This window comes from Monodon monoceros, unplaced genomic scaffold (assembly GCF_005190385.1).
Source record: "Monodon monoceros isolate NGI ecotype Baffin Bay Population unplaced genomic scaffold, NGI_Narwhal_1 Super_Scaffold_22, whole genome shotgun sequence".
NCBI lineage: Eukaryota > Metazoa > Chordata > Mammalia > Artiodactyla > Monodontidae > Monodon > Monodon monoceros.
The window spans coordinates 7036612-7063535 of NW_021703779.1; the positions used below are offsets into that span (position 1 = coordinate 7036612).

At 40.6% G+C, this 26924-nt stretch overlaps 1 protein-coding gene across 2 annotated transcripts in view; it reads left to right on the forward strand.

Annotated features, from left to right (window-relative positions):
- Positions 1 to 26924, forward strand: part of NLGN4X (neuroligin 4 X-linked) — a 291389-nt gene that overhangs the window by 258888 nt on the left and 5577 nt on the right. For both annotated transcript variants that reach the window (XM_029241236.1, XM_029241237.1), the window contains 2 exons: positions 15377 to 15562; positions 19150 to 19939. In XM_029241236.1, the coding sequence (XP_029097069.1) occupies positions 15377 to 15562; positions 19150 to 19939 (976 nt within the window). The remainder of the gene's footprint in view (positions 1 to 15376; positions 15563 to 19149; positions 19940 to 26924) is intronic.

Here is a 26924-nt window from a genome sequence, read left to right on the forward strand (position 1 = left end):
ACGAACGTGAAAGAGCCAGTTCTGATAAGGATGCATATTGTAGGATTGTAATTCTGTGCCCTTCTGGAAAAGGAAAAACTATAGAGACAGTAAAAAGAACCGTAGTGGACAAGGGTTGAGGGGAGGGAGCAGTGAACAGGCAGAGCACAGAGGATTTTTAGGGCGGTGAGACTGCATTGTACGATACCGTAATGGCAGATCCCTGTCTTTATACATTTGTCACACCCATAGAATGTACAACACAGAGACTGACCCCTAATGTAAACCATGGGATCTGGGTGATAATGACATGTCCACGGAGGTTCATCGATTGTAACAAATGCACCATTTAGTGGGGATATTGACAAAGGGGGAGGCTGGGGGAAGGGCAGAGGGTATATGAAACAATCTCTGTACCTTCCTCTCAATTTTGCTGTGAACATAAAACTGCTCTAAAAAAATAGCCTTCCAAACAAAACAACTCGTGTTTGTATTGCCAGAGCACAACCACTTTCTCTGAACACCAGTAAATGTCCACACAGAAGCACGCTGCCCCCTCCACTCTCCCTGTACCTCCTGAATTTCAGAGTAGCTGCAGAAATCGATGAGTGAGGCTGGATTTCCAGATAATGAATGCAGAGGAAATCAGGGCAAGAGGCAGTCACCAGTTTGTGAAACCCCAAATGAAGTCACAGATCTAGAAGATCGTCACCAAGGGGTTGTAAAATATCACTTGAAAAACTTAGGAGATATTTTTTTAGTAAAAGTTGGCATTAGTCACCAGCCATCATCAAGAACCCTTAAGATAATTTAAAAATAAGGCCATTGGTCTTGGCTAGACGTGGAAGCAACCTAAGTGTCCATCAGCAGATGAATGGACAAAGAAGATGTGCTACATATATACAGTGGAATACTATTCAGCCATAAAAAAGAATGAAGTAATGCCATTTGCAGCAACATGGGTGGACCTAGAGATGATCATGCTAAGTGAAGTACGTCAGACATAGCAGCAGCATTTACAGTAGCCAGGACCTGAAACCAACCTAAATGTCCATCAGCAGAGGAATAGATTAAGAGGATGTGGTACATATACATAATGGAATATTACTCAGCTGTAAAAAGGAGCGAAGCTGGGTCATTTGTAGGGACGTGGATGGACCTAGAGACTGTCATACAGAGTGAAGTAAGTCAGAAAGAGAAAAACGGATATCGTATATTAACGCATATATGTGGAATCTAGAAGAATGGTACAGGTGATCTTATTTGCAAAACAGAAATACAGACACAGAGAACAAATGTATAGATACCAAGGAGGGGGGTGGGATGGATTGGGAGATTGGGATGGACATATATACACTATTGATACTATGTATAAAATAGGGTAACTAATGAGAACCTACTGTAGAGCACAGGGAACTCTAGTCAGTGCTCTGTGGTGACCTAAATGGGAAGGAAACCCAAAAAGAGGGGATATAGGTATACGTTTAGCTGATTCATTTTGCTGTACAGTAGAAACTAACACAACATTGTAAAGCAACTATACTCCAATAAAAATTAATTTTAAAAAATCTCTACCACTGGGGATTAGGCATGAGCATTTCTTAAAAGATCTCTAGATGTTTAACGCAGGCAGGGAGGGTAAAGAAGAAAAATCTTTTAACCCAGTTTACCAGGTACACAATATGGAGCCGGGGCAAGGAGGGTGATTAAAAATAAATCTAGATGAGAATCAGCTAGTTTTCTTATAAAAATAACTCATTATTAATCAACTGTTTGGTGTTACCCTAGGCTTTTAAAATAATATGAGGGTTTAGCCACAGACCTGACTCAAGAAGCCAGAAATATTGGTAATTGAAAGAAACACAAATAAAATGAATTTGTTAATTATAAGGTGTTTTGGGTAAAGATGTTAGGCGTTATTTGAAGTTTCTGTTTAAATGTGATGGTCAATTAAATTTTTTTTTCCATTTTATTCCTTCCCTTGAAAGCATTTCAGTGTGTAAGAGTGTAGAATTTAGCTATGGGAAAAAAATGTAATGGGATCTTTCTTGGAAACTGAACTTTATGCCACATTTCAATGTCATGCTTTTGAAAATTAGCCGCCATGATTCCACATTCAGCAAATTGCTGTAGATAGAGAAGCATCTTGGCTGACCCAAGACCTCACTAGGTTGGGGAATAGTAGTTGCTTTTTAAACCAGTCTTGGATAATTAGACGAAAAGTATTCTGTTTTCCATCATCTGCTGTTTTCTCTCTTAAAGTAAAGGCATTTCACAGTTGCTTTACTTACGTAAATGTGGATTACAAAACAACGTCCACAGTAACAACAAAATAATGTGGAGGGGTCGGACAAGTTGAATGCTACGGTGGACGTTTTGAAGGACTCTTCATTGGAGAAATGGATGTTCAGATCTCTTAGCCAGCAAGGGCGTGTTATGGAACCAAAATTGAGTCCACTTGCCTGACATGCAGTAAAGCCAGTTTACTGACACCAGGTTTCAGTGAAGGAAAGTACGTTGTTTGTTGCAGGTGCCAAGCAAGGATGGGCATCTCATGGTCAAAAGACCTGAACTCCCTGGTGGATTTTAGACAAGGCTTTCTTTTTATCATTTTTTATTGGAGTATAGGTGCTTTACAATGTTATGTTAGTTTCTACTGTATAGCAAAGTGAATCAGTTATACATATACATATAGCCCCTCCTTTTTAGATTCTCTTCCCATTTAGGTCACCACAGAGCATTGAGTAGAGCTCCCTGTGCTCTACAGTAGGTTCTCATTAGTTATCTGTTTTATACATAGTAGTGTATATATAATCAGTCCAATCTCCGAATTCATCCTGCCCCCCTTCCCCCCCCTTAGTATCCATAAGTTTGTTCCCTACATCTGTGTCTCTATTTCTGCTTTGCAGATAAGTTTGTACCATTTTTCTAGGTTCCACATATAAGCAATATTATACGATATTTGTTTTTCTCTTTCTGACTTAACTTCACTCTGTATAACAGTCTCTAGGTCCATCCACGTCTCCGCAAATGACACTATTTCGTTCCTTTTTATGGCTGAGTAATATTCCATTGTATATATGTGCCACATCTTCTTTATCCATTCCTCTGTTGATGGACATTTAGGTTGCTTCCATGTCCTGGCTATTGTAAAGAGAGAAGGCTTTTTAAAGGCAGCATTAGAAGTGTGGGTTGCAGAGTATGCGATCAGCTTGTGCACAGTTCTCTGATTGGTTGACAGTGAGGTGACAGGGTGATGTTTCAGAAATCTCAATCATCAACCCTCTGGTTCCAGCTGGTCTGGGGTCTGCATGCTGGTGGGCAGCACGCAGGTAACTTCTTCCACCTGGTGGAGGTTTCAGTATCTACAAAGCAGCTCAAAGGACGTGGCTCAGAACATGATCTGTAGTCCTTGAGGAGAAACCAAAGGTCCTTGACTTTGTTTAATGGCTCAACTATTATTATTGTTTTGTCTTGCGTGACTGTTTTCCTTTGTTTCTATATTTTCTCACTTCTCTGATTAAATTTGCTCTTTGAAGGCCTCGGAGGCTAACGCTGCTTTGCAAATAAGAGGCAGGGGATATCAGGGAGGGATCTGTCCCTGGGCAGGTCCCACAAGGTCCTGCTGGGTTTCAGGCTGTAGTGGTGTCTCAGACTGATTTGCTGCTATAATAAAATACCACAGACTGGGTGACTTATAAACAAGAGACATGTATTTCCCATAGTTCTGGAGGCTGGAAAATGTGGGTTCCAGAGTGGTCGAGTTCTGGGGGCGAGGGAGGACCCTCTCTCCAGGTGCAGACTGCCGACTTCTTGAAGTCGTATCCTCGCATGGCTAGTTCTCTGGGGTGTCTTTTATAAGGGCGTAAATCCCATTCATGGGGGCTCCAACCTCACGATCTCATCACCTCCCAGAGACCCTACCACCTAATACCATCACATTGGGGGTTAACATTTCAACATATGTATTTGAGGGGAACAAAAAGATCCATTCCATCATTGCAGATGGGAGTGGTAGCGGGTGGCATTGGTCATTAATACAGATATCACACCTACTTAAGCAGACTTAGCCCAATGTGTAGGTAACACATCTTATGGACACGTGACTCAGTGGAACCTACTGCCTCATAGAGAGTTTCTCTTTGGCATGATGAAAAGTTTTGCAAAAAGGCAGTGGTGATGGTTGAACATCATTGTGAATGTAATTAATCCCATTGAATTGTACGCTTAGAAATGATTAGAACATCAAAATGTATAGGGATACACACACGCATATGTATGCATGTTCACTTGATTTCACTCAATTTAAGGACTGTTTGAGGAGGCAACATCAGAATATAGTACCCCATGCATTTTTTTCCCAAAAATAAGAGTCCAGATTCCATCTAGAGACACAAAAGGAACAGAGACTTTCCGGTACTTGAGTTGAGCATAAAATTGGTCACAACTTCTGGCAGATGAAGCAAAAAGGAAAGAGAGAGAGACATACTCAGATCCAGGATTCTTGTGTCTGGGTAGAGAGAACTTTTCTCTTTTCTTCCTGCTTCTTCATGAAGAGCAGCTATAGGGTTGCTGATAAAAGAGGAGGTGGTGAGGGAAGGTTCCATGCCCTTTTTTCTTGCCAAGGCTGGCACGTTCACAGGTGACATTAAAAATAACATACCAAAGTCTGCAGTGACCTCCCTGACCAGAGACTCTGCCCCTTATATTGTGACTGCCAACACTCTTGAACCTAGAAAAAACGAAAGGAGAGGAAACATTTTCTGCATTAAGCTTCAGCAAGAAAATATCCCTCCAGAAGCATTTTAGACTTCTGGCCTCCAAAACTGTAAGATAAGAAATATGTGTGTAGGGAGTTCCCTGATGGTCCAGCGGTTAAGACTGCACGCTTCCACTGCAGGGGGTACAGGTTTGATCCCTGGTCGGGGAACTAAGATCCCACATGGCGCGGCCAAAGAATAATTAATTAAAAAACATATTTTAAAATGAAAAATAAATTTTAAAAAGAAGATAATAAAGAAAGACATATGTGTGTATTAAACCACTAGGTTGGTGGTAATTTGTTAGAGCAGCAATAGGAGACTCATACTACACACATTATTTAGTTTTTATTTATGGTCTATCTACACACAGTAGAATATGAGTTTCAGGTGGTCAAAGATCTAGTTTTATCCCCTTCATAAATGGTGGCTTTCTCTTCACCATAAGGCCAAGCAGTGCCTGGAATATTCCAGACACCCATGAAGTTCTGTTGAATGAACTGTCAGTTAACCCCATGTGCTTGTTAATATTTAATCTTTATTACATTTTCATTATCTTAAAATCTGTACTTTTCCCACCGTCGACTCCAGTTCTGGTTCTGCTTTTGCTTTTCGGCCACTGCAAGGTAAATGATCATTTGTTGAACCCAAGGGTCATGGTCAAAATTTAATGGACCAGAGATGGCTCTTTGTGCCTTCTGTGTGTGAGAGAGTTGATGTTTTTGACTCTGGAGAACTGCTTTGTTGAAGCACAAGTTTGTGAGGTGTAAAAAGTTCTTAAATAGAAAAGTGGCACAGTTAGAGTTGTTTAACATGTAATCTGTAAGAACAGAGAGTTATCTTCTTCTTGAGATGAATTTGCCCATATCGGTGTTGTTCTGTGACCCATTTAGTGTTTTTTGTTATGTTACTTCTTTCAGGGAGGAGGCTTAATTCCTAACATCCAAATTTCTCAGTAAAGCCTTCCCTGCATCTCCATGTGCCCCTAGGAAAGAGTTATCAAAAATGACAATGGCAGTTATAACAATAAATATTCGTACAGTAAGAGAGACAATGGGATTTTGTAAGTGCTCACAAATCAAAAGTCTGTCCTGTTTCGTGGACACAGAATTGCAAAATCTCATCTCGAGCACTTGGTGAAATCCTCTTCCAATTTGAAAGCATTCAGTTTCAAAATTAGCTACCGCTCGGGGTCTTGTAAGAAGAAAAGGTACTTTAATGGGGCTTAGAAGAGGCGTCCCAAGTATGCATTGTGGTCGAGGACAACAGGAGTTTGAGAGTCATGGGCATGTGAACCAGCCATCCTTGGAAAGCAAAATAGCAGAAATGTCCCCCAAACACTGATATTAGGAGAGTTATAATATATAGTAACTGAGAACAAGGCAAAGAGCATGGTCAAAGCATTCAACTAAAGGGACAGTTTTCATGTGTGATACATGGACGGTATATACACACTCATTGCTGCAAAATATCACCTTCTTTCTTCAATAACCTTTCCGAACTGAAACTAAACATTCTATTGGGATTTTAGCTCTTTTATAGGTCATTCTATTCACTTGTTGCTAATGTGTTATATCCTCTAAGATCATCCCAGTGGTTTTCTTAATTAAAACAGTCTTCTTTTTTTTTTTCTACAATGTTGTATTAGTTTCAGGTGTACAGCAAAGTGATTCAGTTACATATATGTTTTTCATATTCTTTTCCATTATAGGTTATTACAAGGTATTGAGTAGAGTTCCCTGTGCTATACAGTAGGACCTGTTGTTTATCTATTTTATATATAATAGTGTGTATGTGTTAATCCCAAACCCCTATTTGATCTCCACCCCCCCTTTCGCCTTTGGTAACTATAAGTTTGTTATGTGTGTTTGTGAGTTTGTTTCTGTTTTGTAAATAAATGCTTTTGTATCCGTTTTTTACATTCCACATATAAGTGATATCATATGATATTTGTCTTTGACTTATTTCACTCAGTATGATCATCTCTAGGTCCATCCATGTTGCTTTAAGTGGCATTATTTCATTCTTTTATATGGGTGAGTAGTATTCCATTGTATATCTATACCACATCTTCTTTATCCATTCTCCCAAGGCAATAGAAATAAAAACAAAAGTAAACAAATGGGACCTAATCAGACTTTTGCCCAGCAAAGGAAACCATCAACAAACAGTCTTCTTAATCATGTTCCAAGTTTCCCAGAGAAAACCAGCGTTGGAAAGCTTGGGAATATTTCTGGACCCAGGAAACATTATGTGAGTTAGTAGACGTCACGGGCGTTTGATAGAGATGAAAAAGAATGCGTGGTTTTTTATTACATTCAGTTGTTGTGATCATGTTATGGATAAATGAGAACAAATCAGATTAATTCTTGTCTGCCCACAGACGATATCCAACAGTAAATACTAGGAAACCCCACTACCATCATGCTTGTTTTGCAATTAGGATAGAACAGAGGAGCCTACTTTAAATTTGTTCACTTTAAGAGGAATTATCCAAATCATGTTTCACATTTGTCACATAGAGGTGTATGTCATCTTCTTTTTCTTAAATGCAATTTACAGTGCCCTGAATACCATATAGGTACTAAATATATATCTTATATATGTCTCATAAATATATTGTGTTGGCAAAAAGTATGACTTTCAATCCTAATAGGTTTTAAAATATTCTTATTAAGAACAAATTGAAGCTCACAAATGAAAAAGAAGATTTTGTGTAAGTTTTTAAAATATCTATGGAAAGCCACTCTAATGTATCATTTTCCCTTAGCTTTTAGCACATTACTTGGGTCATTGTGGTATATCATAAATGTTGTTTGAATAAGCATCTCCATAATTTTCCCAGGGTGCATAAACCTGCGATATATTTTTTGCATTGCCTTTCTCTTTAGACTTTAAGCACCTCATTAAAACTTAATAAGCAGACTGTAAAGAAATATCTCTCACCTTCATGCACAATTATTCACCAGCCACATTTGCAGTCTGAGAGCACATGAGGTTTATTATCTGCATCATCTTAAAGGCAAAGTCTAAGTAGACCAGTAATCCGTGTTCCCTACGGACCCATTTTATTTATCAACAGACGCCTCTCCTCACTTGCTATATGTAGGTGAAACAGAAATAATTAGCAGTGTTTCTCGTATCAAGGAAATCAGCCTAGTCGGTGACTGTTTTTAAACACACACTGTCCATCAGACACAGTGCAGTTCGTTCCCCAAGCTATGTTATGTGCTGGATACTTACTCTTCTCCGTTCCACAGCTGAGAAGAATGAAGCTTTGAGATCTTTTATTTTTTTCCAATATTTTTTATTGAAGAATAGTTGATTTACAGTGTGTTAATTTCTGCTGCACAGCAAAATGACTCAGTTATACACACATATACCTTCTTTTTCATTTTCTTTTCCATGATGGTTTATCACAGGATAGAGAATAGAGTTCCCTGTGCTCTACAGTAGGACCTTGTTGCCTATCCATCCTATATATACTTTGCATCTGCTAACCCCAAACTCCCAATCCATCCCTCCCCCACCCCCTCCCCCTTGGCAACCACAAGTCTGTCCTCTGTGTCTGTGAGTCTGTTTCTGTTTTGTAAATATATTCATTTGTGTCATATTTTAGATTCCACATATAAGTGATATCCTATGGCATTTGTCTTTCTCTGTCTGACTTATTTCACTTAGTATGATCATCTCTAGGTCCGTCCATGATGTTTCAAATGGCATCATTTCCTTCTTCTTTATGGCTGAGTATAGTATCCCATTGTATATGTGTACCTCATCTTCTTTATCCATTCATCTGTCAACGGACACTTAGGTTGCTTCCATCTGTTGGCTATTGTAAATAGTGCTGCAGTGAATATAGGGGTGCATGTATCTTTTTGAATTATGGTTTTGTCTGGATATATGCCCAGGAGTGGGATTGCTGGGTCATATGGTAGCTCTGTCTTTAGTTTCCTGAGGAACCTCCATACTGTTCTCCACAGTGACTGCACCAATTTGCATTCCCGCCAGCAGTGCAGGAGGGTTCCCTTTTCTCCACACCCTCTCCAGCATTTATTGTTTTAGACTTTTTGATGACGGCCATTCTGACTGGTGTGAGGTGACACCTCACTGTAGTTTTGATTTGCATTCCTCTAATAATTAGTGATGTTGAGCAGCTTTTCATGTGCTTCTTGGCCATCTGTATGTCTTCTTTGGAGAAATGTCTGTTTAGGTCTGCTGCCCATTTTTTGACTGGGTTGTTTGTTTTTTGTTGTTGTTGAGTTGTATGAGCTGTTTGTTTACCTTGGAAATTAAGCTCCTTGTCAGTCACATCATTTGCCAATATTTTCTCCCATTCTGTAAGTTATCAAACTTACAAGTTTTTGCACGGTAAAGGAAACCATAAACAAAATGAAAAGGGCTCTGAAATCTTGCGTAATATGCCCGAGGCTTTCCTGTAGACTCAAATCCAAGGCTGACTTGACTGATTGCAGTACAAGCAATAACCGGGCTACGGACCTGCGGGCAGATACCCTTCCTATAGAGTGGTCAGTTCTATCATAGAAGCTCACTTAAAGCAATTTACTGACTTGAGAGAATTGAGACCCTTAGGAAAATGTTGAAAAGGGACCCGCATTGGTGGAGGGAAAGAGATAAAATGGCAGTGCCTGTATCTGCAGGTGATTCCTGCCTAAGGGGTTGGACCAGGGAGGTGACAGAGCTGGTCTCCAGGTGGCACTGTACCCCATGGGCAAATAGTGGGGTTGGATGTGAGGCCACATCTACAGGAGGAAGACAGCTTTCAGGATGCCAGCAGTCCTGTAAAGAATATCCTAGGAAGAGATGGAGAAGAGGGAATGTACAAAGGCAAAGAGAGATAGAAAGGCTGGGCATATCCCAGGGGGCAGTTACGTGTAATGTGGTAGATTTGTAGGCTAAAGGGCGTGTGTAGAGCATGTCCAGAGATGTAGAGATGGGACCGCAGGGAATGGCCCTGGACATCCCACTAATGCATTTGACTTTAAAACAAGCTTGCTGTGTGTGTGTGTGTGTGTATGATTGCTAAAAAAGCAGTTACAAGTTGGAAGAAGAAGCACACAGATATTTAAAATTAAGTGTGAAAATCACCTGTAGCTGCCTTCCTATAGAGAAATGCTCTGAACTGCTTGATTTCCTTTCGGAGTTTGTATTTCACACACCCTTTTGATGATGTTCATAAAAATCGGATCATAAGACACAGTATTCAGCAACTCACGGTTTTCTGTGAAGAGAACTTGGATGTGGTTCTGTGTTTACAAATTTAAATACTCTGTATCATTTTATACACACAAAGAGCCTCCCGTTATATGGATTCAGCCAACAGAATTCATGCAACAGATCTCCTATTCATGGACGTTGAGATTCCTGTCCTCCTTATTTTCAAAATTATAATCAATAAGAATTGATTGGATTCTTACATGACTATTTCTATTTGTAGATCCTTGCATGACTTATTTCTGTACATCCAGATAGAGATGCTTTATACAAAAAGCATTTATGGAAATAGAACTGGTGGGTCAAAGGGGTTCAGATTTCCATTTTCATGAGTTTTGTCAATTTGTACATGTTGGGGAGCGCCATGATTAGATTGATACTGTAGAAATGCATTGGAAGCAGCAAGGTTGAGGCAATGAACTGGAGCTCTTATCTCGGACGCTGCGGGTGCAGAATCCTAGGAGTGATGAGGTATATGAGTTATTCAAGAAATCAAACCAAAAGGATCTGGGAGCCAGTAGAGCTTGAGTCATCAACAAATCTGGAGAAATGATCAAGGATCAGGTTATTTTTTTATTTTTTTTTTTTGTTTTTTTGTGGTACACGGGCCTCTCACCACCGTGGCCTCTCCCGTTGCGGAGCACAGGCTCCCGACGCACAGGCTCAGCGGCCATGGCTCACGGGCCCAGCCGCTCCGCGGCATGTGGGATCTTCCCGGACCGGGGCACGAACCCGTGTCCCCTGCATCGGCAGGCGGACTCTCAACCACTGCGCCACCAGGGAAGCCCCAAGGATGAGGTTTTGAACCAAAAAGAATCTAAAGTTGGCTCAAAGGGGGTTTGGTTCCAGACGGGCTGTTGCCAAATTTTCATCATCATGAAACACGTTTACCAATTTCTTCACCTTTTTATTGGCGTTGTGTAATAAACAAACTGTTTATCACTTTGTATTTTGTTTCCAGAATATAACTGGTTTTAGTTTTATGAATCCATATAATTTCAACTAAAGTACTTTAAGACACCTGTGCAGCCTCATTCTAAATCATTCTGTGGGGATAGAATATACTTTATGAAAACAGTGCAGGGAATCCCACTAATAACATCATGGGCCCCAGGTTTGGAAACCTATGCTGTAGAAATCATGGGTCCTTCATAAGCGTGTTCGATTTATTCTACTGACATTGGAGATAGCTCTGTGTGATACTGAGCTAATGATGAGATACCATGGAAGCAGCAACAGTTATGACTCGTGTCATTTTTAAGTAGAATGAAAACTAAAAACAGACACAATTTCAATTAGCTTTGCCTATCACGCCTGCAGAGTTTGAATGTATACCCCCCTTCCCTTTCATCCTATCCTTTAGAATCTGTGCCCTTCTGTTAAGTCATAAATGGTTTTCCAGTAAGAAAACTTCCCTTTCACCTTGTAATAAACACACCCAGGGAGTAATTTCCTGTAAACATCCAAGAATATAGATGTGCATTTATTGGCCTGTTTTTCACATTTCTACCTCTGCTGTAATTCTCATTACACAGATTTCTGTTTGGGCTCATTTGTGTGACCTAAAGTAAATCCTGTCTATTCTCATTGAAACAATCTCATTTAAACATTTGCTTTTACTCCATTAAATTAAATATTGTGTGTACAAATACACACACACACACTCTCTCTCAAATACACACACACACTCAAATACACACACACATATATATGTGTGTATGTATATATATATGTGTATATGTGTGTGTGTGTGTGTGTGTGTGTATATATGTCTGCACACATATATATACAAATATGAGGGAGGGATTCTGATACAATAAAGGCTAGTGATTTGGTGTATTTTGCAAATGCTCCTGCTACTGCAAAGAAACCAAATAATCAAAATAGGTCATTATGCAAATGTATACATATATATGCACGCATACATAGAATTCTTTTAGAAATATAGTTGAGACCCTAGATTAATTTTGCGAATTACAGGTGAATACACACCCTGAAAACATAAAAGATATTTTTCTATATTCACTTAGTAATTATTGTCTGTGTAATGGCCATCAAAAAAATGCCTACTGTGCTTACGTAATGAATTATTTCCTAAGAGATAAAGTCCTTTGTGGCATTAAAGTCATGTTAAAAGGAACCAAAATCCAGCCACATCTGACCCCTCTGGGTTTCTTACTGTTGACCTGAAGTGGACAGAAAACCATGTGGCCCGGAATCATTCTCCTAACCCCTGCAATTCAAATGAACGAGAACCATTTAGATCATGATTAGCTGTGTTAAAACCCTGAAACTTTCTATTCTAGAGCAATATTAAGACCAAATACAGCGCACGTTATATTCATTTCATTCAACCTGCAGGTGGGAAATGGGATTTGGGGTTTTTAAGCATCTTTTCCATGAACCAAGTTTTAAAATAACCGCACAGCCACTCAGCATATCCCGTGTATTTGTGTGTGTATTTTGTTCCTTCCACTACCTTGAATGAAACTCAGCATCAATCTAGTCATTAATCTGTGTGAATTCAAATGGTCTCCTTTGTGCGTCTCTTTCATTGTTCAGTTGTGTGTGGGGAGTGGTAACAGCTTACTGCTTTGCAAGCTTCAGTTCAGAGACAGTAAATCTCAAAAACCAATGTTTCATCAGCTGAAATGCTGAGAGGATTTGGGGTCCAAGAATGTTTGTCCATGAAAGGAGCTGTTTGTTTAAAATCACTGGCGTTAGCCAGTCAAAGAAGGTTATCTGCTCATCTGGGAAACTGACTTCTGCGAATGCTCGATGTTTGGTAATGTGTGTGTTTGTTTCCCAGTTGATACGCTGCTCTCATGTTGTTGTTCATACAGTCCCACTCTAGGAAACCCACACACATCCTCTGTCTGGGTTATATCGAACACCGTGTTTTGACGGTCAGAATCGGAAAGGAATATGCTGTCATAGGGAACATAAAATGACTTGCATTCATTCTGTCCCTGCAGTGGGGACTCTGACCTGCTTATCATTTCAATTTTAAAAAAGAACCAAAAAAAAAAAAGCAATCCCTGGATGTTGCAATAAATGAAGATTCCACGGCAGACGCTATGGAAATACCAGCTTCCAAAAAAACCCACGTTCCTTTGCTCAAGTTCAGAGACACGTGGAGAGCTGTTTCCCTCAGGACTTTTGAAAGGCGAGCAGAATTGCCAAGATCAAGGCTTTCCATGGGGCTGCTCTTAGGAGAAGTCAGATTTGCCAGGGTACGGAAGATTAGTGAGCCCACCGTTGGAGAGGTTTTACAAGTCATGTATTCCTGGGGACGGAGGGGCTCTGATTTCATAAAGCCTCGCGATTTACCATCTGTTGCAAATCCTCCCCATGAACAGTAAGCGACTAGGTCATTCCGTGAGAGCAGAGAGTAGGAGGGAGGTGGGCAGAGGAGGGATGAGTTAAAAACAGAACAGTTCTGCCAGAAAATTCCTGGAGCCTTTAGAAATGAACCACCTCTTTCCTGAACGCGGGAAGAGAGGCTTGTCTTATGGTTCTTACACGGCACCCAGGCTGCCATTATAAGCCCGTTCCGTCCATAAAGTTGGGTGAAAGAGGCTTTTCTCCCAAGCAGGGCGTGATTCATTTTATGAGAAAGCACGTTAAAACGTAAAAGGGATGAATGTGGAGGCCCCATAACATTCACGGGCATGAAACACTAATTAGTAATTGCTAATTAAACAAGGAGGACCTGGAAACATCTGAACCCCCCCTCTCATCCTAGCTAATCTCACATCCATCCCCAGGAACCTAAGAGGGGAGTGGGTTTGTGCGATGTGCCCTAAATGTACAACCTGGCAGTTGTCATCTTGCATCTACCTGTAGGGCTAGGCCATCGTGAGTCCCAATTATTGTGATTTTAGCATAACAGCAACAATAACCCTTCTGGCTGCTTTCTTTTGAACCAGACCATTTCTAATCCCCTCCTGGCTCCCATCCCCCATTTCCCACAGGTACTCCGGCAGGCTCTGGAAGGGAAGCCTCATTCTCCTCAGTAGGTGTAAGATCTCATCCTTTATGATTTTGTTTTAGGTTTTGAGAAGCTGGTACTCCGAGGGCCTCTTGGATTGCTGTCAGCTTTGCTTAGGAATGTGTTCGAAGGCATTGGTTCTCGTTTCTGTTACTTTAGGGCTTGGATCAGTCTGTCTTCATAGAAACACTGCGGCTGCTTTCTATGGTTATTGAATAAGCATTCGTTGAAATGGGTGAACGTCATGACCCTTGGAATAAAGAAATGGTGCAGAAAGGAAAAATATCATAATTGGGGATCTGGTGTAGGGGCGAGTAAGAATGGGAAGTGGGGAAAAAAAAAAAAAAAACAACCCAACGTTTTATGACTTTTTTTCCCCCAGAAGGCTTATTCAAGACAGATTTGGACATAAAGTTGGATTAAAGTTTGTGCAAGTATTTAAGCTTGGAGGATGCTTTATAAAATATTCATAGTTTTGAATCTGAGTGGGAGAGTGTCTCTTCCACACAAATGCCTTCAAACATCAGAGGAAAACAGAGTTTCCAGGTCAAGATCTTTTTGCAGTGTGAGAGGAACAGGGAATGAGATAGATCTCGAAAACTGATCACTTTGCCACAATTAAATGCCCGTATTGCCTTATTTGCAGCTTTTAAAAAAGGAAGAATTTAGAATCTGATGCCTTGAGTGAAATCTAATTGCTTAATTTACAGAATCCTCCTATTTTTTAAAATAAAATGTACCAGCCCATGCTATTCTGGGGCCAGTTGGGGAGATTTGAATATGCACTGGCTTTTGGCTGAGATTAAAGAATTATAAGTTTCTGCATGTAACTGTGATATCTTCCTTATATAGAAAAATAGAGATGCATCCTAAAGTATTTACGTGTGGCATGACATGATGGCTATAATTTACTTTGAAATTTAAGCATTAAAAGGAGTTAAATGAAAATATTAATGAGGAATTCAATGGGGAAAAGCAAACCTATACTGATTTTATATACGGTGCACACAGTCTTACTGAAAAACTTCTTTTAGGAGTCTTTTTTGTTTTCCCAAGGAAAACCAACAGGTACACAGGAGTGATAGCTTAAATCTAGTAAAGTGTATAGGTTTCTGATATTGTCGTGTATTGTAAATATTTTAGATTCATTTCGCCTTATATGTTAACCCCATACGAACCCCCAGATGAGACACTTTATTATAGTGTCAGAAGAAACAAAAACCATTGTAACTCTTATTTACATAATATACTCCTTTCTGCCATGGAAAAGGTGCTACGCTGTTGCTTCTCATTTACAGGAAGGAAAAGTAAAGAATGAACAAAGTAAACTGTGGAATGTCTTTCCAGATAGCAGCGATGTTGACGTATATTTTGTAGGTGACAACCCCAAATATCCTGTGTTCTTTCGCAGGGTTTTTAAGTACCGGCGACCAGGCGGCCAAAGGCAACTACGGGCTCCTGGATCAGATCCAAGCATTACGTTGGATTGAGGAGAATGTCGGGGCCTTCGGTGGGGATCCCAAGAGAGTGACCATCTTCGGCTCCGGCGCGGGTGCTTCTTGTGTCAGCCTCTTGACCTTGTCTCACTATTCAGAAGGTAATAAAAGCATCCCCACAGTGCGCAGGGAACCCTGGGACCCAGAAATGAACCCGTATTGAGTTGTTATCCAAGGCGCATGCAGGGTGGCCATAGTCTCTATTGAAACCTCCACAGAAAATCCCCCCAATGACATGCATGCACATCCCCTTCTCTTAACTCAGCTTGCTTTCTGATTTTTTAAATTGAGGTATGATTGACATACACCATTAGATTAGCTTCAGGTGTACAACATAACGATTCGCTATTGGTATACAGTGCAAAACAATCACCACAGGACGTCCAGTTAACACCTGTCACCATTTAGTTACAAACTTTTTTCCTTCTGATGAGAATTTTAAGATCTCCTCTCCTAGCCACTTTTAAGTACGCAATACAGTATTATTAACTATGCTAACGATATATTTTTCTCACTTAGACTCATGGCAAAGAGCTTTGCTTACAATATTTGGAGGAAAATGACTTCTTTAGAAAATGCCTACACCGTGCTTTTGCCTGTCTGAGTTTATTTGGACAACTTTAAATTTTATTAACTACAATTTTCATCTTGGGAGAAGAAACACGAAAGGGAATCAGTATGTGGACGATGGTTACAGATTTTTAGATTTCGTGATAAACAAAGCTTGTAGCCATATGGTTATAAAGCCACGTCTTTGATGCAAACTAATTCAGGTTGATTCCCTCTGGTCCATTGGTGATGGAGGTTCCCAGCAATATCAGATGAGAGATTTTTAAGAGAAAAATCAACAGAAATTGGGTGCAGTGGGCCTGGAGGCACCTTAATAACTTCCTGACTCTCCCTTCAAAAATAGAACAAAAATAAAAACAAAACAAGAAAATGCAACCCTGGGGCACTTTGGCAAGTACAAGTGAATATTCATAATAACGGTCTAAATCATCAAGGTCGTGTTATGTTCCCTTCTGTGTCATTGGTTGGTTTAAGGATTTACCACATCTATTTGAACCATGTTTATGAAAAGCACCTGAAACTTTAAAGGAATTATTTTTCTTTAAAGAGTCTTATATTATCTTTCTTTAAAGTACCCTAAACATGTTAAAAAAAAGGGGGGGAAGTATCATCGTGCCATATGACAGCATCCCATTTTTTTCCTCTCTTCCTACACTATTGTGGAGAAGTTGCTGACTCTTTCTGTGCCCTGATTGCTTCATTAGCAAGATATGATTGACGATGATTTTTAAGTCTTGTGAAGTCTGAATTTCTTGATTCTTTATTTCATAATGGCTGAGGAGAGGTAGAATGAAAAGCTTATGTTTGTATTAACCCTTTATTAAAAAAGGAAACAGCGAGTAAATTAGATCATTAGTGATAACGGTTCCTATACCGTTTTAGAAAATACCTGTATTTTCCCATTTCTCAACGGATATTATCATGATTCTCCATTTACAAAATAGCCAGGACCAACTCTAGTAGTAGTCAAACACATGTCAGCTAAAACTAATGGGGGAAGAGTGTTAATTCCTTAAATCAGTAGATCAGAAACGAATATGGTAATGCTTTACATCATTTCTGCAAAGTAGCTCTCTAAAATCAACCCAGCAATAGAATCAAGAATTAATGAACATACCCAGACTGTTGGCCTTAGGAATTTCACTTGTCATGATATAACTTAATGAAGTCAACATACACATGGGCAAAAGGTGTTTTCATGGAGTTTTCTACCACAGCATTCTCATAGCAAAGAATGAAAGGAAAAGCTGCAAGACCAGAAAGACAAGAACATTGTTAATGACACGTGCATTTACTCGAAGGAACAATAATTTAAGAATTGTGCTTAAGATATGCATTAACCTGGGAGGCATGATATGAAGAGCTCATTCAGCAAACCATCACCTTGGCCGGGTACCACATTCCCTTTTGACCCTGTCATGGACAGGGATGCCATTCCAAGCAACTCTCAGATCCTGATGGAGCAGGGGGGAGTTCCTTAATTATGACATCAGTATACTGTGCAGATATGGGATACAGTTATACACAACAGACCAAAGGGAGGGAAAGCACCAAGAAGGAATGACACTAAAAATATTAAAGTATCTCCTATTTTATAGTATGAATTATAGGTGACTTTTTCTTTAATTTTTCAAGTTTTATCCCACGTTGTATTACTTGCCTACCAAAACATACATACACACACACACACATGCACTCACGCACGCACGCACACACACACACACACATACATGGCTACTTCAATCACGGCCAACAGTTATGACACAGAGAGAAAATGTGTAACTTCCAGCAACATTTTTCTAATTCTGGTTGTCTTCATTTATGAATCTTTTAATAGATCCAACATGGACATCATTTCCTTAAGGTGCTTTAAAACATTCACCTTGAGAGCCAGACACACAAGTCAGTACTCGCACATTTCCAACGGAATGGTAAACATTGGGAAATTGACCCCAAACGAGCTAGATGTTGTGTCGGGCAAAGCCAGATCGTTTTAAGCAGCTCATTCTTGTGTGTCATCGGCAGGCAATCCTCTAGTCTTTAGAATCGCATCCTCCTGATTGCAGTCATGTTTCCTTCATCCCTGATTGCTTGTATGGCCTTAAACATCGACAGGGCACGGATTTCTGGACTCCCCACTGAATGCTTTTATTCTCCCAGTGACTTACGAGGCGTCAGAGCTAGATCATGCTGGAGTTCAAGGAAGCAGCAGGAAGAGATAAGGAATAGAAAACCATTATCTTATGGCCTTCCGTCTCATACTGGAGCAGTTAAAAATAGACTTTTATTTACTTCTGGACATCCACATACTAGACTGATCAGATAGGAAATTTTAAGCTACACAGAATTTTACTCATAAAACAGCCCAAGATTTTCCCAGTTTCTCACCAAGCAGACACGTTTAAAATGTGGCAGAACGAACTGTACAAAAGTCTGGGCTTTGAGTGGATGCAACTTTGAAATTAATGATTTTTTTTGGAAAAAAAGATACATTTTAGCGGGGCATTCAAGGGAAGATTTCTTTAGGAATAGCTATAATGAATTCATTTTAATTGCATGTTTTTAGCACCTTCGGTATATGGAGCGTGGAAATAAAAATGCATTCCAGAATTTATACTCTGAAACTGATTTCAGTGGATGTTCCCCCTCTAATAAAGTGGTACCTGGTTTTGCCAGTAAGAGAAAACAGCCTTTGACCTCTTATGGCCACAAAGCATATTTTTAGAGGCTGGGGGGTTGTGATTACTCTGAGACTCTTTATTTACGAATTCTGGGGATGGAGACACTAATATTACACAAAATTGGGGAAGGAGAAAGAGGTTGTATGTTTTTAGCACTGCAGCTAAAGTGTAAACGCAGTTTCGTTTTCTAAACTCTGTGTGTGTGTGTGTGTGTGTGTGTGTGTGTGTCTGAGAGCATCCTATAAGACCACTGTCCAGCAGGTGGGGGAGGGGGAAGACGAGATAGAAATGAGAGAAAGAGATGCCGAATGCGCTGAATGCTGCAGTATCCAGAAATTCACATGCCCGAGAGACAATCAGAGCCTTCTTTGCTGAGTAAAAGCTGCTTTTCTGTCTTGCGGGTTTTCATTTGCATGTCCACAATTTTGCACCTGCAGGTCTCTTCCAGAAGGCCATCATCCAGAGCGGGACCGCCCTGTCCAGCTGGGCCGTGAACTACCAGCCTGCCAAGTACACTCGGATATTGGCAGATAAAGTCGGCTGCAACATGCTGGATACCACGGATATGGTGGAATGCCTTCGGAATAAGAACTACAAAGAGCTCATTCAGCAGACCATCACCCCGGCCACGTACCACATCTCCTTCGGGCCCGTCATTGACGGGGATGTCATCCCCGACGACCCTCAGATCCTGATGGAGCAGGGGGAATTCCTTAACTATGACATCATGCTCGGGGTCAACCAGGGGGAGGGGCTGAAGTTCGTGGACGGCGTCGTGGATAACGAGGATGGTGTGACGCCCAACGATTTTGACTTCTTGGTGTCCAACTTCGTGGACAACCTTTACGGCTACCCGGAGGGGAAGGACACCTTGCGGGAGACCATCAAGTTCATGTACACGGACTGGGCAGATAAGGAGAACCCCGAAACACGGCGGAAAACCTTGGTGGCTCTGTTCACTGACCACCAGTGGGTGGCCCCCGCCGTGGCCACCGCGGACCTGCACGCACAGTACGGCTCACCCACCTACTTCTACGCCTTCTACCACCACTGCCAAAGCGAGATGAAGCCCAGCTGGGCGGACTCAGCCCATGGCGACGAAGTCCCCTATGTCTTCGGGATCCCCATGATTGGCCCTACCGAGCTCTTCAGCTGCAACTTCTCCAAGAATGATGTCATGCTCAGCGCGGTGGTCATGACGTACTGGACAAACTTCGCCAAAACCGGGTATGTTCTTCTCCCCATCAGGGGATTGTTTGTCTGGTTCCTCCATGTAAGTGTGGTTTCCACGAGTGGCTAGACTGCGGTGTGCAGGCATCCACACACAGTAACAAAAGCAGTCATTTTTCCCCCCAACATCTAGGGAGACCTCATTTCTTCTTTACCCCTGAATTGTTTTCTATCAAGTCAGATTTTCGCTAAGGTGCTAGATGCATATTGAAAATTCTACACTTGCTACTGGGGTCAGACTTAGATATATTTGGCTATTCTATGGGAAACTGATCCTGGAGTTTCAAATCTAGGTAGGACCTTGTCTTGTTTGGTAAATAATAGGGTTATCAAAATACATGTGCCACATGGAATGCATAGCCAAGGAATGAAATAAATCTCATAATAAATATATAGAAATACTGTATGTGTATATAATATATATATTATATATGTATATGCACATGTAATAACTCCTAATCTCATAACTGTAGAGAAATCCCGTATGTGTGTGTATGTAAGATATATATATGCATATGTGTCTATGTACATGCATAGGATTTCTCCATTGTTGTGAGATTTATTTTCTATATATACATATGCACACAAAATATATTTATTTTGTTTATATATAAATATTTACACGTGTTTATTTCATTAATATAAATTTCATACGTGTGTATATTTAGCTGTATATCTATCTATAGACACATATAGAAATCTCATTGGCTAAATAAAGTAGGAAGTATACAAGCGTTACATATACAACAGGGTCCACCCATATTCCACTGAGCAGATTCTCTGCAAATAACGAAAGAAAAGACTCCCCAGCATCTTAAGGAGCTACAAATATCAGAGCATCTTTTCATTTGCTCTTGTCGAATAACCTAATTGCGGAAATTAATGAGGTATCATTCTGTTCTACCTGCCTGCGCTTCTGTCATTAACCTTGAGCTTCTCGTACCGAATTTACAGTGAAGGTCCTCCCGGCTCTGGGGGATGGAGAATCTTCCTGTGGGCCGCTGGGGGGTGGAATTAGGCCCCATACTGCAGCAGCCCTGCAGTGCCTGAGCCTCATGTAGCTCTCATGAGAGGAAGTGGGGATGCCGGGGATGTGTAGGGGGTCAGCAGGTATCATTCTTTACAATGATTCCAAATACTCTGGTGGGAAGTGGTTTCATGGTTTTGCAGTCTTAGGAAAAGTGTGGCACATTTCTTGAGTGGGAAACATGTTGTACCGATACCCACTTTGGACTGTCCCATCTTACAAGTTTGACCTAAGAAAAACAGTGGGAAACGGAGACGGTACAACCGTGCAGGGGAGAGATGCTTGCCTGTCCCCAAAAGGTTCTTTTTTCGACAAGGCGGTGATTGAGGTCAAGTCAGCAAGTATTTTTAAGTAACCCCTGTTTATTAGATTCCTAGTACAAAGTACCAAAGATTCCTGCAACAAAGTACCAAAAATGATGTAGCTTAAAACAACAGAAGTGTATTTCACAGTTCTGGAGGCTAGAAGTCCACAATGCAGGTGTCCGCAGGGCTGAGTTCTCTCTGACACCCATAGGGGAATGTTTCCATGCTGCTTCTTAGCTCCTGGTGCTTTGCTGGCAATGTTTGGTGTTGCCTGACTTGTAGCTGCATCTCTCCAAGCTCTGTGTCTGTCATACCGTGGCACTCTCCCAGCACGTCTGTCTTTATATGGCCATCTTCTTCTTTTTTATCTTTATTGAAGTATAGTTTATTTACAATCTTGTGTTAATTTCTGCTCTACAGTGAAGTGATTCAGTTATAGACACATATACATTCTTTTTCATATTCTTTTCCATAATGGTTTATCACAGGATATTGAGTATAGCTCCCTGTGCTGTACAGTAGGTCCTTATTGTTTATCCATTCTATGTATAGTAGTTTGCATCTGCTAATCCCAAACTCCCAATCCATCCCTCCCCCACTCCCCTCCCCCTTGGCAACTACAGGTCTGTTCTCTCTGTCTGTGACTCTGTTTCTGTTTCGTAGGTAAGTTCATTTGTGTCATATTTTAGATTCCACACATAAGTGATATCATATGGTATTTGTCTTTCTCTTTCTGACTTATTCTACCTAGTATGATAATCTCTAGTTGCATCCATGTTGCTGCAAATGGCATTATTTTGTTCTTTTTTATTTTGACCATCTTCTTATAAGGGCACCAATCATATTGGTTTAAGAGTCCATCCTGCTCCAGTATGACCTCATCTTTTTTTTTTAATTTTTATTTTTTGGCCGGGCCGCACGGCTTGCGGGATCTTAGTTCCCCAGCCAGGGATCGAACCAGTGCCCCCTGCAGTGGAAGCGCAGAGCCCTAAGCACTGGACCACCAGGGAATTCCCACTATAACCTCATCTTAACTTGACTGACTACATCTGCAATGACCCTATTTCCAATAAGATCACACTGTGAGGTCCTGGGTGTTAGGACTTCAGCGTATCTTAATTTGAGAGGGAAACAGTTCAATGCATAACCCCTTTTAAAGGCAGGACCAATGCCCAACTGTGTCATAGAACTCAGATAGGTAATGCCTGCCCTTGCAAAGTGTTGCCTTCTTTTGAAGCAAAAAAACTCACAGGAGCGTTTCCCACACCATGGCCATGCCTATCGACTACATCACCATCCAAACCCATCATTAATTCCATAACATCTAAACACAGATCATGACTTACTTTTGTTAAAGCCGCCTACTTTCTTCTTCTCTCACGTGTTTTGGGAATAAACTTTATATGATTTTCTTAAATGGAAATCTAGGATCATTCATCATCAATTTAACTGAACCATTAAAGAAAACTACAAAATCCAAATAAAGCCATTAAATTCTCATTAGCTGTGCTTGCCTGCCAAAGGCTCTGAGATGCATTTTCTCTTGTTGTTTTTAAAAAAAAAAAAAAAAACAAAGAAAAATTAAAGGAAATTAATGTCATGAGATGGTAGAGAAATGCTAGCACCAAACCTATAGGTCACCAGGACCTGTCAACGACTAAGTGAGGATTGAAAATGTTGAGTGTTCTTTAAAATGGTTTTTAAGATGTTGAGTGCTTTTTAATTTCATAACTCTACATTCCTAAAATCACTTCGCTTCCTGCCTATGGTTCACGCCCCTCATTTGGGGAACACAGCGGTGGAGATGTCAGATAGCTTGGGCTTAATCCCTGGCCCAGTATACTCCTGTGGCCACTAGTGGTGCTTGTTTAGGATACTTTTGGATTTCATAAAGATGCTAAAGTAGCAGATGGGGAAGGAATAAGGACTTGGCTTGGAGGAATAGCCGTCATCTGACCAGAGTCCAGGTAGAGATCTCACTGTGGGAACAGTATATCGCTAATGGATGGCCTCGGATGTCAGTCTGAAAAATCTGGATTTTATCCAAGCAGGAGCTATTTTTATTTCTGTGGTCCATGTGGAGCATAGCTGAAATCATACTTGGGGATATTAATGCAATGAGTTTTCACAACACATTGGAAAGGTCGTTGGAATGACTCAGATCATCTTTCTTTTTTTTTTAAATTAATTTTATTTATTTTTGGCCGCGTTGGGTCTTTGTTGCTCCACGCAGGCTTTCTCTAGTTGCGGCGAGCAGGGGCTACTCTTCGTTGCAGTGCACGGGCTTCTCATTGCGGTGGCTTCTCTTGTTGCAGAGCACGGGCTCTAGGCGCATGGGCTTTGGTAATTGTGGCACGTGGCCTCAGTAGTTGTGGCTCGCGGGTTCTAGAGCGCAGGCTCAGTAGTTGTGGCACACGGGTTTAGTTGCTCCGTGGCATGTGGGATCTTCCCGGACCAGGGCTCGAACCCGTGTCCCCTGCATTGGCAGGCGGATTCTTAACCACTGCGCCACCAGGGAAACCCTCAAATCATCTTTTAAGGAAATTACTCAGAACCTCCTCTAACCTGCAATGCAGTGTGCAATTTCAAACGTAAGTCAGGAGGATCACATTTCAGTAGCTTATGGTTTAACAGAAAATGGGGGATTGAGCAAAGTCTAGTGATTTAGGTGTTCGCCAATGGATGATATGGCTTATAAGGTGGTGCTAGTTATTCCTTGATTGATTTTAAATAGGGTAGTGGCATGATCAGCCCTGTGTGGTGGAGGATTTCTTTGTCCCTAGGGGGCTGCCAAAGTGGTCCAGCTGAGGAGGATGAGGTAGTATGGTGCCAGTAATGGAACAGCATGGGATTAAACCATCTCTCATGTCATTAAGGGTCTCATACCTTATTTGATGCCAGCAAGGGAAGAGCATAGGATAAACCATCCCTGATGTCACAGGGTGAGGTGAGATGCTTAACCCTGTTCTCCAGAACCCATACTCAGGCAGTGCCCCACAGAATATGATGGAATACACTTGAGTACCATTCACTGCTCCCTGTAAGCAGTACAGAGACAGGAGTTTGGTTATAAGAATATCCTATCGTACGTCTAATCACAACACGTGGCTGAGAAGAAAGGATTATGTTGTGTCAGAACATGCTTTGCCGTGATCGCTGGGTGGAACGTCACATCTGCTGCCCCTCGTAAACAGCGCCCCAATGATCCTGACTATTCGTACGTTTGCTGAGATGAGGTGAACACTGGGGCTTCTTTTTATTTGACCAAAGCTAACGGTTCTGACCTTACACGTAGGCTTAAGTGTAGATATATCTGTGTAAATCTGTGTAAGCTGTGTAATCATTCATATTATTTTTTTTGTTGTCATATTAAATTTTTTGTTGTTGTTGTTAAGCAGAGAAAACATAATGTGGGGATGGTGTGTGTGGTAGGCATGGAAGGAAGGAAGGAAGGATAGAAGGATGGAAGGACGTTGCTAGGAGACTGTTTCAATAATCCAGGTGAGAAGACTAACCCAAAACAGCGCTGGGAAAGGACAGTGAAGCCAGGACATTAAGTATTAGGCTAGAAATAAGGCTGCTTGGAGAGTTTTGATAAATGAGAAGTTATGTCTGGGAAAAATTAAAACTAATCCCAAGGTTTACAAATGATTACGCAGATTTCAACTCTTTGTCACATCCAACCTCTTTGGGAATAGGTGGGAAGGCGTTGGTCCTGGCCACTCAGTAGAAATCAGGTGCCCATTGATCAAGGACCAGTGCAGTTTGGGTCCTGTGTGAGGAGAGGTGGATAAAATGGGTAGAATTAGGGTCTCTACAGAAGATATGGCTGTGAACAGTACCTTCACCATTCTGTATGGAAGGCCTCGGAGGCTCTTGGAATTCAGAGATGGGAAGGCTGTTGGCCGATAAGCCAATATGTATTGTGTAAGAAGAGCAACATATATTCCAGTATGTCGAAATACAGTTGTATAGGTCGAGTGGGTGGGATGACGTATTTTTCATTGGTTTTCAGATTCCATCTCTACTTTTGATTTTGCTCATATCTTGTGATTTATATTTCAACTTTTTCTCAGTCTTTGCAAAAATCAGGAAACAGACAGGAAAGATGGGTTAGATAGAGTTGCAGTCAAAGCCTGGTTTTAAAAGTGACGTTTATTGCCCCAAAGTATTTTAAGCTCAGTGAAGGAACATCTCTACCGGTTGTATAGGATGGACTGAACACATACTTCTTGGTGCAGGGGGTAGTTTTCTTCTTAGAGGTCTAGGGACAAATGGTCAACCACGACATTGTTTTAGGGGTAAGGAAAACCTTATACCATCCAAAGGAGCATATCAGAGGGTTCACTGGTATTTTTAAAGGGATCATGTTACCCATCTCTCACAAATAAGGTGAACCACAAGACCTTGGAGACGCATTTAACCCTCCACTTCTAAGATGATATCGCAAATGAAATATGACAGGTGAAAATGTATGTGTAGGTGACGAGGAGTATGGATAGGTGTTGAGGTTTTTACTAGAGAAAGAAGGTGTGTCTGTTTCATTCTCTCCTTAATCCTTATCATCTTGAATTTTACTCATGGGAATTAGAACACGCCATGTGCTGAAGCGAAGTCTAAACAACAAGGCAGTGGTATCCCACGTAGAGATCTTACTGTCTTTGGGGCGTTTGACAAGGGGAAATGATGAGCCTTCATAAGCGCCGTGAGTTTATCTTGGTTTAAGGCTTCTGACTGTGCATCTCCCAGAACTTTGATAGATTGTATCGGGCTAAAGCATACTTACCGGATTTTCAAAATCCTCTATTCTCTGAGAACAAAATAAATGTGTTTCCTTACCTTTCAAATGTACACCGAATTCCATTAAAAAAATCGACAAATATCCTACATGAAAAGACACTCTCTTTCCTAGATGCCCTCTCTTCAGTAAAAGGTCAGTACAACTAAAAGACCCAATTCCGTGAAATCAGATCAATGCAAACATAGTGGGAATCCTCGCTCCCTTTCATTGCTTTTAGAACAATAAAACTCGATGACAAGTTTCTCCATGACAGATTCCAGTTAAACAGGAATTTTCCAACAATGTATTTCAGAAGACTCAAATAAAAAAACATGAGGTGCTATATTAAATCCAACATTTTTCGAAAACATATAAGAATATAAAAATGAATTAAAAGCAGATTATTTTAAAGTATATAAATGTTTATAAATGAACACATAAATAAGAAGGCTCATAGTATTAAGACCTATAATTTTTTATATTTTATCATCTCACTAATAGGAGCACAGCAGTTAGTGTGTACTCAGTTATGTGGTAAAATTTCTTTGTCCTGCGTACCACATATATAATCATATCTACGATCATATATATACCTATGCATCTGTATATATATATGTCTGTGTGTGTATATAGTATGCAGCATGTACTGTTGTATACAGTATCCTTTTATACAGCATATACTGTACCCAGTGTGTAATATAATGTATGCACTGTGGTATACAGTATACTTTGATACAGCATATACTATATACAGTATATCGTGTACCATATATGCTATGATATACATAGTATTCTTTTATACAGTGTATACTATATACAGTATACAGTGTACCATATATACTGTGGTATACAGTGGTCTATACTATACAC